Source organism: Myiozetetes cayanensis, unplaced genomic scaffold (assembly GCF_022539395.1).
Source record: "Myiozetetes cayanensis isolate MyiCay16 unplaced genomic scaffold, myiCay2020 scf18, whole genome shotgun sequence".
Taxonomy (NCBI): domain Eukaryota; kingdom Metazoa; phylum Chordata; class Aves; order Passeriformes; family Tyrannidae; genus Myiozetetes; species Myiozetetes cayanensis.
In genome coordinates this window covers 12,581,009-12,594,107 of record NW_026087389.1, presented here as the reverse complement: position 1 = coordinate 12,594,107, position 13,099 = coordinate 12,581,009, and the positions used below count along the sequence as shown (strand labels likewise).

The window sequence follows — 13,099 nt, the reverse complement described above, 5'->3', positions numbered from 1 at the left end:
CTTCCAGAAGGTCTATATGGTCCAAGATGTTTCCAGTAAACGACTTGCATGGCAAGAACAAATGAAGACTCTACATACAGCAAATTAATTCCACCATGAAACACTATTATTTTTTGGTAACAGGATCCACAGTGTTAACATGAAACTTCTTAGCCCTTCAGCTTTATTTTCCCCCTTTAATTTAAAAGGAGGGGGGATATTTGGAGTCATCAAAGTCATATTATTTGACTTGATTTGACACCTGGTTTCTATTATGAACAGCACAAAGACCTAATTGATTAACAGAAAACAGGTTCAACTGTATATTAATTAATACCTGCTAGAACATAACCAGAAAATAGGCTGTGCTTGTCAAGATAATCATCTCTTGCTTTTTTTCAAGAAGGTACAAAGAACCATTAAAAAGCTGGTTTAACCTGTGTGAAACCCGGGTCAAAAATCACACTTGACAGATTTCAGGGACAGCAAGAAAGGCTGAGCACAAGGCACTCCTGCCTGCCACTGATGGGACACAAGGTCAGTCTTCACAAAGGAAGTGCTCTGAAGAGAATGCTCATCTTGGTTTCAAAATTCTGTCCATGCAAGAGTAGATAAACATCCCTGGCAAGTGTGTCTATTGGAAAGAAGTCCCAAAATCTGCAATCAAAATTTGGTCCTTAGTGGAATTAACATCTTGTTTGTGTGACCAGAGCATGTGGCACTGCCACTTCAGAACAAACAGAAGGGACTTACAAGGACAGGTTCTTAATCTTGCAATTTTTTAACATCCCTCATAATAGAAAAGTTTATTTCTGAGCCAATTTGTTTCTTGAAATCCTGTTTCAAAGATCCAAAAAAACTATTCTGAATGGGAGAACAACAGAAGCCTCACCTCTGTGAGGGCAGGAACAGAGACTCAGCCATCTGACTTCTTTTTGGATCTCTGCCTGACCTCAAATTTCCTCCTGACTCTCAATTTGGATCATTTTGAAAAAAAGGGCCAGTAACAAAAACTAAAACCAAACAAACGCAAAACAAAACCCCAAAACAAATCAACAACAAAAACAAAACCTGCCACCAAACAAATCCACACAAAACCCCAGTAATTCTAGAAGCAGCAGTAGGTGTTGAAAACTAAATTCTTACTTGCCTCTTCCTCTAGTGCAGGAAGAGGGGAGTTGTTCTTAAATATATTTTGAAGCAACGCTGCAAGAGCCCATACTTAAACATCTTCTGCAAAGTTCCCCTTTTTCATGAAGCAATTTCCTAAGATGGGGAAAGCCCAGATGCTTCAACGATCACACAAGTTATGGCAACAAGAGTCTTACCTCCTCTTGCAATCACCTGTACCAGTAGGATCAAAAGTTCAGAGGGAAGGTTAAAAGTAGCCCATTAATTCTCAAAGTTGGAAGCTGAAAGCTTCAAATTACAAAACAACAAGGTTGCCATTCCAGAGAAGAATGGAAAAATCAGTATCTGTCAACACTCTCCAAAAGCCATGGATACGAAATATTACCATTATTTCCCTTACTTGAAAGCAATTTCAAAGAAAAATTCTCAGCCTGTAGATTGTCTCCTGACCTATGAGCCAGGGATTGCTCTTAAGACCCTTTCTTAAGAATAAATAATTATTTTTAAATAAAAACTTTTCTATTTTAAGATGTACAAGGGGGATATACTTTTTCAAGCATCAAGAATATTTTTATGGACAGTTTCTACTGAACACAAAGTTTTTCAGTAGATCTAAAATAAAACTGAATTGTTCTGCTGTGGAAAGAAAAAATATATTGTAACGCTTATACTCTCTGAAAAATATTGCTTATATCCAAAGCAAACCACAAAAATTAAAGCTAAATTAAAGCAAAGGAAAATTTTCCCTATATTTAAATATATATATCTACACACACAATCAGACTACTACCACTATCCTCAGAAATCAGCCTCCAGTAATAAAATAATGACATCTTAGAAAACAAAGTGCAATTCAAGAAGCAAAGGAACAATGTTCAGAAAAAAAAAAAATACACTGTTCACAGGTGCCTCTTTCTGTATCACCATCCAACTCTTGTTTGGACTTGAACTTTAAGGCATAGGCAAGATACATGATGAAACCTGAAAGAAGAAAATAAATCTATCAGCTTCCCTCTTAACAACTTGAAGCCAGATGCCAAGACAAGTCAATGAATATTAATTTAAGAGCCTCTGCCTCAGATGTTCCCCAGGCTCTGCACACTGAGCCTTGCCTGTTCCAGAGCAGGGACACGCACTTGGATCAGGTGCCGTCCTGGAGATCGTGCTGTGCTGTAAGAGCAGGAAGTGGGCAAAAGGCAATTCCAGAACAAAAACATAGGAAAACAATGTCCAAGACTTATTTATAGCAGCTATGATTAACACTGCTGTCACTATCTTACTGAGGAAACAGCCTTGGAGAAACACCCTTGCTGATTTTGAGGAGACATCTCCAATACAGCTCTGACCAAGCATAGCTTACCTAACACGAGAGTCCCCAGAAATAAGCAGGCACCCCAAAATTCTTGTATTATCTCCACAAAGAAATATTTAATGGTTCCATTAATAACAGTAACTTTGATTATCTGAAGCATTGTCAGTCCATCTGCCTTAGAGTAGATTCTTGCACTGCACAATGGCAGAGACAAGCCTGGCAGTGTTGAGCCATTAGCTCAACAATTGAAAAGTGGGTTATATTTTGGTGTATTTTATTTGTGGCTATTCAATTCTGGGAGTTCTGCAATTGCCCTTAAAAGGGTAAAAATAAAGCAAGGGGGTAAAGAATCTATCACAGCACAGCACTCTGAAAACCTGCACAGAACAGCACTGCAGGATCATTAGAACAGAAAAAATGAGAAAAGTACTGAATTCACAACACATCACAGGCTCACACCAGCCTGTGACTTCCATCTAACAGAATGGGGTATTAGCCAGTCTTATTAAAACTGATTCCCTACAGAAAGCCCATTTTCTCCTCCCTTTCCAGCCCCACCCCCCACCTTGTGTTACAAAGTGTAGATACACTTTGATCCTCGGGCTAAAAATAATTTTTGCCTTTCCCTCCACTCCCTGTTTGTATCTCTAGACAAGTAAGATATTCACAGTAGCGGTTGTTAAAAAATAATGTATCATTCAACAGCTGTGCGCTACAGTTAAAGCAAAAATAACTAATATCTTCTGATGAAACATGTTCCCACAGCTCCTCACCTTCACTGAAATGCTTTGCATTGTTGAAATAGTCTCTTGGTATACTTAGTTGATAAGGGAACTGTGGAAAAAAGCTTTTCTGAACCATAAGACCGTTCAGTGCAGAAATCATTATTCCTTTTAATGAAAAAGAAGGCATTAGCATCAATGGAGTAATGTGCATCTACTGCAAAGAAAAAACTGACTGTTCCACACCATCATTCTCTCAAATAAATGTCTTTATGCTCACAAAACCTGAACACTGATTAGCCATTAGCAAGCATGTATTATAACATCCTTAAGGAGCCAGTTTCCCATTTCCTTACCAGCTGCACAAAAGTCTGTAATTTCTAGTGAATGAACATATTTACTCTTGTATTTCTTTCATTTCTCACATCTCCTCACACAAAGTCAGCAAGCACACAGGATCTCCCATCTTGACAGCACTCAGCTCCAAACCAGCTCCCGCCCTGGGCAAACAGCTGCTGAAGGGCAGACTTAAACTTTAAAGCAAACCTCACTATTTAACTGCATAACAACAAATTCTGAAAGTAAACTTCCCTTCAAATTGTTGTGCAACTGCCGTATCTGAAAACCTCAGATAAACATCTTTATGCCACTGCAGCACATGCCAGGGAAATCAGAGAGAACTCAAGAAGCTCTTCAAGAATATTTTCCCCGTCTACAACTCAAAGTGGCAGCCAGTGCTGAGAACTCCACGTTGTATAACCACTTCAACCCTACCCAGCACACCCTAAACTTTGTTTCACACACACCACGGTCATTTCAAGTTTTGACCTCCATGGACCTGTGGCATATCATTACTTACCCTCTCTAAAAATGCACCTGATGCATTGAGGAATGAGGGTTTGGAGGGCCTTTTCAAATACATATTTTTGAGAGGTTTTATTCCTGTTCTGAAGGCATCTTATTAAAAGCAGCCACCTTGTCTCCTCTTCAGAAGTGCAGTTAAGTTTTATACAGGTACTGTACATGAGTGTATATACAAAAATATTGTAGGAAATAGTTCAGAGACATTGCACATTTTGATGAGTCTGTGAGAACTTTCCAAGTTGACAGAGAAGAAGCTTTTAAGACGAGATGGTCTAACAGCTGTGTGTAAAAGACAGTGTTTATTTTTGAAATAGCAGGAATGTTGTATTTATTCTCAGCACAGAGGACATTAAAAGGTTAAAATGACAGTTAAATGAATAAATAAATATATAAATAAATACAAGTTTGTTTCAGGCTGAAAGCAGAGCTCTGACATGGAATAATCCTCCATGCTGGAGAAATACAGCCTACCGTGAGACACCATTCTCAAATTCATCAATCTGCAAAGTTACCAGAAGATTTCAGTCTTTCAGTGGTTTCAACTCAAACTTGTGTAGTGTAGGGCCCAGTATGAAATGTTTGTGGGCTTCCAGGTCACTTTTAGGGATGGAAGTTGATTGACATATCAGGTAAAAAAAAATAAATTAATGCCTCAGTACTCGGTGTCTTAACACACAACTAAACCTCTCTTATCTGATTAGGGAAAAAAATCTGAAACTATAAAACACTTGCAAAGACTTGAACAGAATATTTTAAAGAGAATATACTGTTTAGGCAGAATACAGAGAACACAAAGTACTATATTCTATTCAAGAAACAGAGATGAAGGATTTTGTTGTCAGTGATGTTGAAATTACATATGTCATTCCGAGACAAATCTGTTTCTCTCGGGACTAAAAGATCCAGATGTTCCTATTTCCAGTATCTGGCTTCAGCACCAGCCAGTGAACAAAACAACCTATCCCTTTTATCAGTGTGCAAGGAGAGTTCTCCAGCACTGGCCCTTTCTCTACCCTTTCCTCCCTCTCCAAGTTTTTATTTCTGTTCAACCAGGCAAGCAAACAAAACACAACAATATAATAACGTAGCTTCTACCAGAGCCCTAGTGCTAGCCTTTAGTCAGCTGGACAAGCAAAAAGGGGCAAAAAGTTATCTGACTTTTATCATAAACTATGATTTCCAATGCAAATACAACTCCCTGGAAGCTAAACATACCGTATTGTGTTTTGCAGTTGACACTATGCAGGAAAACAATGTTGAGAGGTTCTTTCCAAAGAATATGAGTATTTATGTTCCCAGTTTAGTGACTCATACAGCCAGCAATTTGAGATTCATTTAACTCTATCCTCTTCAAACTTCTAAATTTGAAAGCAAGCAATAAGTTGTTGTTTGAGAGTTGTAACAATAACAAACACAAAGAATTTTTCTATGCCTTTTTTTTTTTTTTTAAAATCTTGATTTTATCTAGAGGAAAACTACTTCCAGAAATATTTGTGCTGTTTCTGTAAAGAATAATGGAAGGGTTATGCAAAGCTAAGCAAATTTAAGGGACAATTTACTAAACAAAAAAAATGCATTGTCTGAAACTAGCACTGAAATTAAGTCTTTTTCAGTGAAATGGCAGACTCAGAAAAAAAAAAAAAAAAGAAAAATGAGATACAGCATGCATGCCCAGTGTAAAATTAATGCAACCACTGCCCCATTTCTTCATATTTTCTCATCCTTTCAATATATTCCTGCCTCTCTCAGAATAAAGTTTATCCTCACAAAAAGAATACATTAAGAACAAATGAAACCCAAGAGAAATACCACCCCAGTTGAGACAAACACAACCCATTTCCCCCTTTCCCAGAATCATCACTGCCAGGGAACAGCAGCAGGTTCAAGATTTTATCTGCCTGGAAGAGTGTCACATTTCCTCCTTAACATTAAAATGTCCTTTCAGCCCACTGTCTTCATAATCATGATTATTTCATTCAGGATTGCTGCACATCATCGAAGTGTTTCAACTTGGTTTTGCATTTATTTTCTTGGTTATTTAAGACATTCAATGCTAGACAAAAAGATCTATTGTCCTAAAATTATCTTCTTTTCAGTCTTTCCAGCTTTTCACCTGCAATTGCTAAGCACAGTCAAAATCCAAACCCACATGGGGAAAGTTTGCAAGGTCACCCCTCCACACAGCAATCAACTCACTTGAGAGAGTTGTTTCTAGGATGTTAATTACTTATCTGTGGAGCATCAACAAATGCTAATTTTGACAGCACCTGTTTCTGTAGGCAAAGTTTTTAGGGCTCATACTCACATAAGAACCTCACTGTCTAGAGGGGGGTACCAGGCTTGGGATGCCCCCATCATAAGCACGTGTCAACACAAACGTGGTGGTGCTGCCATTCCTACACGCCTGTAACCTCTCCCAGCCACCTGCTCTGTGGGTGCATCAGGGTCACACACAAGCAGAAGCAGTCAGTCCCCCCAAAACACAAGCTGTCCAAATAGCTCCTTGTGGTCTGCAGGAAGCAGGTGATGCTCCAGACAAAACCTTCTGAGGGGACACTACTGTTATACCTAAGATAAAATCAGCAGGATTCCTGATGCAGCACAGACAGTATAATGGACACACTCTTTTCCCAGTTATAACCCCAAACATTTATTTAGGAAAAATGGTGCAATGTTTAAATAAACTAATGAAAGTTGTACTTCTATTTAACAACTAAAACATCTGAGAGATGGTACTAGCAGAGCAGCTGTTCTTGTTCTACAGAAACCACACAGGTCCAGATAATTCCTGCCAACTTTCCCAGTTTGTGTAAGCTTCAGTGGTATAAAAACCAATAAACCTTTTCTAATACAAGTTGTACCACACATTGATTACACCTGCAGTGTTAGGAGGACTATGAGGGTAATTAACTCTATACAGAAAGGGAAAAAATAAAACCAAAAGTATAGGGCACCTTTCCAGTTACATTTCTGATTGTATATATAAAGATTTAACGTGAAAGGCAAAAAATCTCTTTCTTTTATTATTATCAAGAACATAAAGCTTCTGCTTCTTGTCCAGTTTAAACAATTTTTTGGAGGGAATTGCTGGATTTCATGCCTGGCCATGCCCTCAAGTACTGCCCTCAGCAGTGGTCTGTAGAAGATACATGTTACTTCAAACACCTTCTCAGACCTGAAATCCTCAAGCTACTCATAGCACTTGACTAGGAAGTAAATGAATGTACAGGCACACATGCCCTTGTGTTTAGGTATTAACAGCCTGACCCATTCACCAGCAAACCCCTTCAGCTGGATGCTGTGCTGAGCACCTGCAAGTTAATCATTGCCCACATTTCAGTACCTGACAGCAGTCACTGCACGTTCAACCCTGGCAGACATACGGGTGCGAGAACACCTTCGGTTTGTTTGCACATCCTCTGTGTTACATTTGGGGTGGAGACCACCACAGTCACACCCTATAGAACCATTTATTTCAGTACAGCTACTTTGTAGCTCTTATAGTCAAAAGCAAAGCACAGGTATATGTTAATCACAGCTTACTGGAGCATATTTACTAAGTCATTTCTTTTCCTATTTTTTCTACCTACAACAGTACAGTAATTCTATAATCTCCTAAAAACTTGGGCAACACTGCAGCCCAAGTTTGTTAATTCCAGATTTCATAAGAACTGGGCAACTGGAACCCACAACACACCCTCACAAATTAAGAGGCACGATTTGGTAAAAAATCAAAGGGACTTACACAGAGACCAGTTAACTTAAACAAAATAAATCAGTGTGTGGTTTATAGAACCTCAGGCCTTTTAGTCTTCCACAAACATATAATTTCCCAGTTTCCCTACATATTACATAGGAAGAAAATAGCATCTCTTAACAAATTAGTTCTCCAAATCACACTCATACACTGAGTATAAGGTGTCTGCAATCCAATACACATGCATAAAGCACTCCAAAAGGATTCTGAATGCATTCATTACAACATTTGTAGCAGTGGGCAGATGATTCCCCAAAAAAACACTCAGAAAACACATTTCACCAAAAGCGATTGTTCAAAAACCTAAACCACTGAAAACATACAAAGCACCAACAAAATGTAAGAGGTCAGGTTAATTTTCTTTAACACCTAGAGCAAAAGATTTAACATGAGAAAAACTATCTCCCAAGTTAATATGAAGACATAACACATAAACTCCCAAGCAGAAGCAGGTATTGCCCACTGCAATTCACGAGCAGCAAAACAAAACAGTTTTGTTTAGGGCCATGTGGCCTCACTGGCCACTTGCTGGAAGCAACTCTACATAATACACCTCCAAATCATGCGCACATACGACTCCCACAAGCTGGACTGGCGCCAGAACAACTGTCTACACAAAAGCAGTCCCGAGAAGAAGTGAGCTATTCAAAACAGAGCGGAGGTCTGGGAGAATGTGCAGGGAATGATACTGAATGTTACAGTGCCTTCACGGGTCACGAGGCCTCGTCACACTGAGAACTGATCCGCACGACTCTGATGGGGAATTGAAGAGGATTCTGATCAAAACAATATGGTTTTCTGTTTCCTGAAACTGTGTAACAAATATTTACTCAAAACAGGCATCATGTCACACATATACAAAATTTTAAAATAGAAGGGCTAAATCCAGTTAAGGACAAGCCAAAGCTATTCCTGTGCATTCCCTTACTTAAGTTGCCCCAGGGCAGCTCTGTTTCACACACTCTGCTACCTACGTTCTGCAAACCCTTTTATTTTGCAGTAAATATTTTAACTCCATTTGTTTGCAAATCCTATGTCTTCTATTCTGAACTTTCTATTCAATTCTGTATAGATACAATATCCATCTCCTACCTTGTTGCACTTCACAGACCTCTGTATGTGCTAGAGAACTAAGCATGCTACCAAATTAATACTATGACAACTCTTTTAGGATGAACGAATATTCTATGTTCTTCACTATGAAAATGCACTAAAGGATAACATTTAACTAGAAATTATATCAGTGAGTGTATACATACATGGAAAAGGTATACGTGAAGATTTATACATTCACATGATGGAAGAATGATAAAGAAAACTATTCATTACCAAAGTTGGAGTTGCTGCATTAATGTAAATGGTTCCCTAGTAAATCACTAGGATTGTGCCAAGCACAGCACAGAGATGAGCAGTAACACACTGACGCCGCACCGCGAGTTCACCTGCACCAACCACTCGAACTGGGGCGCTCGCTGGTCCGTGCCTCGCTAATTAGCTCTGTCTCTCATTGCAGCTCCTGCACAGGCTGCCGTGCCTCGCTTCACAAGTGTAAGTCATTACGCTCCGGGTTTGTTTTTTTCCACTTTCCTTTCGGCTCGAACCTCCCCCACGTCCTGCCCCTAGGAGGAGGGAAGGGCCGAGAGTGGCCCCGGGCCCCGCCAAGGCAAAGAGCACCGGGGGCACCGCCGGTCCGCGATAACACCGCGGGGTTCAGGGGTGGTGGCAGCTGCGGGCACCGCGGCCCTTCCTCCCAAACCCGCACTCGTGTAAGATCTGCCACTAAACAAGCGTTAAAAGTTCTTCAAAAAACCACAAACAAATAAAGGCTCACCGGCCGTTTAGCCCCGAGAGGGAGCGGGTCGAGCGCCCGGTGCCGCCCCACCGGGGCCCCTCACGAGGCTGCGGGTCCCGCCCGGCCCGGCCGACCCCGGTGGGGCGAAGTTCGGCAGGTGCGGTCCCCCCGTGTCTCCCCTCCACGGGGCATCGCCGGATCGGGGCGAGAGGAGATGGAGGAGTGCGCGTCCCATTGCCCGCACCAGGAGCTGGTGGGAGTCCCTTCCCGAACCGCCCCAGCTCCGTGCGGGGTCCCGCAAGGCGCGGCGGGTCCCCCACTCCGGGTCAGCTCGGCCCCGGCTACCCCAGAGCAGCCGAGCCGCTCCAGGTTCGCCGGGCAGCGCCCACCTGCCCAGCCCCGAGGAGCAGCACTCACCTTGAGCCCTCCTGCTCCGGCTCGGCCCCCGGCATGCGGCTCCCGGAGCTGCCGCCCCGGCCCAGCCCGGCCCCGGCAGAGCCGCCGGCGAGGGCAAGAAAGGGCGGCGGAGGGTGGGCAGGACGCGGGGGTTCCAGGGCTCCCGGCGCTGTCAGGGCGGGCGGAGGGAGGGATGTGTGTGTGTGTGTCCGTATGAGTGCTCGCCAGCCCCGCCCCGCCCGGCTCCCCGCCCTTCCCGCTCCGGCTCCTCATTCCCGGCTCCCGGCTGCTCCTCTGATGGGCGTCCTGTCCTTCCCTTCCGCCCCGCGTCCCTTCTGAAATGCCCACACTGGCTCTGGGTTTGGCTACTCCGGCCTCCCGCGGAGGATTCTTCGTGTCCCGTTGGTGTTCAGGACAGTTCAGAAATCAGGTCGACCAAAAAAAGGGTCAAGGGCACCAGTTCCACGCAAAGAACCTCAAACGGGATTAACAGCAAGCGACCACAAGTGGGTTCCATTAGGTCAAAAACTTGGAGAAAGTACTGAGAAATACTGGACAGGTGATAACAGCATGTGTGCTTTGGAGGAAGGAAATAGTATGGAAATACACTCAAAAGTCCTATTGATCAGGAAAGAAACCAAACCAAACAAAAACAAACAAAACCCCAAAACCAAACAAACAAAACCCCCACACAAACCTAAAACAATAACAAACAAACAAAACCACCAACAAACAAAACAATGTGAAGATGGAAGCAAATTGATGATGAGAACTTTAGATCAAGGACTATCTAGTATGCATTCATACTGTAATAATGTTATTGTCTGTGACCAAAGCCCATATGTACTAGATTAGTGTAATAATAAATACCAACAATTACATAACTTTAAACATATACAAATTCAAATCAAATATTGGTGGTAGGTCTCTTGCAGCAGGGTAAAGTAGTAGAGAGTAAAGTTTAGAAATACGAATCCTGCCCTGTTTTCCTGATTCACTGTCACTATTATTCCCACTCCACCCTCGGTAGCTGAGTATTGTCCTGCTGTTCTGCAAAGAGATGGTGATTTCCTTCCTAACACCTAAACACACCTTGGCATGTTTGCAAAAGCTACAATAAAGAGCAGACAGTTTCCTTTCTGTTGATGACTCACGACTTTTATGGGTACATCCCCAGTATTAGACATTGCTAAAGACAAGTAGGTCTAATTCTATTCTCACTTTTAATTATTTTGAAATAAGCATGATGTAACTAATAGCAATGAAGTCACTCCTGATTTTCATCAAAATTATAAAGGAGTCATTCTTGCATACCAGGTTCCCATCAAGCAACGCACTTCCAGAGGAGCAGTACCGGAGTGCTAAGGGGCTGAAACAGGCCCCTGCAGAGTCTGCCCCAAGGTAACTCACACTTCAGAGGTCCCTGGGGGGTGTTGAAGAGGAAATAAAACACATTGCTTAATGTTTGCCCCAAACCTACCTCTTCCTTCTCTTGCAGTTCTTGCTGTGCCATCCTCTGTTTCCCACCCAGCTCCATCAGTCAGTGACTTGCTGCAAGCGGTGCCACAGAACTCTGGGACAGGGACCAGTGACCTGCTGTTCTATCACACAAGCTATTGCAAAATGGCAAAAGCTGCAATAATAATGGCTCTAACCAAATCCATGGACTGGTCACAGGCTGTTGAAAGAAGCACCATTATGGCCCAAGACATGAAACCCTATTTTCTGTCTTCAGCTCCCACCAGCCCCATCTCTGTTCTGAAGTGGATCTATCTCCTATTTCTTATCCAGTTCCTTCCCATTTCTCATGTAACACAAAGACAATAACACTTGCTTATAGCCTTTATATGACCTGTTGTGCACTTGTGAGGAAAAACCTTCTGCCTTGTGACACACCAAACAACTGCTCTGATGTATGTCCCATTCTCATTATTAGTATCTGATTTCCTAACCAGACCCACTGACATTGGTTGAATCACCTGAGAAATAAAGTATTACTAAAAAGGGTGTGGCCACAGCGTTCTGCAGACGCTTAGAAAATGTTGCCAAAAAGAACTTTTAAATCATGGCTATAGTTCCACAACTTGCTCTACAGATTATTTTTACCAGGTAGTACCTACCTGCCCTGAAAACACTCCTGGCACTAGTTTTCTTGATGTAAAATCCTTCTGGGAACTTTTTTTTTTTAAAAGCATAGTTTAGTAATTATGTAAAAAATAAATAAAACAAGTCTGTTCCCCAAGTGCTTAATTCTCCCTTTTGCTATGCAAGGCATCCAGTCTTTTGACGAGTTTAATCCTCCATGACTGGGTTAGAAATAAAAATTTCTCAGCCATAAAAAGGTGACTTCCGTTTTTAGTTTTGATCTGTATTTTTACTGTACTGCCAAAAGTAATGAAGTTTACAGTTGGTTTTAAGTTGTTGGGAATAGTCAATATTCCAATAAAGGGCAGGGTGAAGCCTCCAAAGGTTAATTTACTCTGAAATGGAAAAAAACCCCACTGTAACAGTCTCCCAGGCCCTTTGTGGAATCTCAGGTTCTATGTGTATTGGTAATGGTGTGTTCCCCAGCAAAATTAGATCATGATTATAAACAGCCAAGTACTTTTGGTTGAGTAAAATCTCATCATAAACCTGGTCGGCTATTACAGAAAGTCAGAGCAAGTTTTGTGAAAAACTTGATGTTGATTCACAGTCAAAGGGTTAATACAGAATTTGTCCAGGGAGGAGATGTGTTACAGTTCAGAATTATGTGAAACCACAGATGCACAACTTCCCCTGGAGAGACAAAATGCCAAATTGATGGGCTACTCTGAAATAAACTTACCTGACTCGTACAATCAACAAGCCTCTCTTCAAGAAGATCTTTCTGCACACCAGTAGCGACTAAATAGTTAGAATTCCAACTAAATCAGCAGCCCAACAGGACAGCATTCCATACACTCACACTAGTTCAATCTTCCCTGTATTGTCAAGGCCTGTGACACTCCCAGGACAGTCTGGAAAAAAGTTTGATTTTTACAGCTCCCTGTACATTAAAAATTGAGTCCTTTTAGTAACTGATGAAGAAAATTCTCCAGATATTGATTTCTTCTTGCATGGATATTTACTATTACAACTATTACATCTATTATAAGTTATTATTT

General features: G+C 41.6%; 1 protein-coding gene across 4 annotated transcripts in view; it reads right to left on the bottom strand.

The window, feature by feature from the left end:
• Positions 1–10,123, bottom strand: part of ARHGEF3 (Rho guanine nucleotide exchange factor 3) — a 102,773-nt gene extending 92,650 nt beyond the window's left edge. For 2 of the 4 annotated variants that reach the window (XR_007628689.1, XM_050312951.1), the window contains exon 1: positions 9,975–10,024. Coding sequence is in view for 2 of the 4 variants with exons in the window: in XM_050312951.1 (XP_050168908.1) it covers positions 9,975–10,009 (35 nt within the window). In the remaining 2 variants the exon portion in view is untranslated. Of the gene's footprint in view, positions 1–9,207; positions 9,225–9,974 lie in introns of those variants that run through there. The other 2 variants (XM_050312954.1, XM_050312952.1) reach the window with 2 other exon arrangements.
• Positions 10,124–13,099: the final 2,976 nt, after the last annotated feature.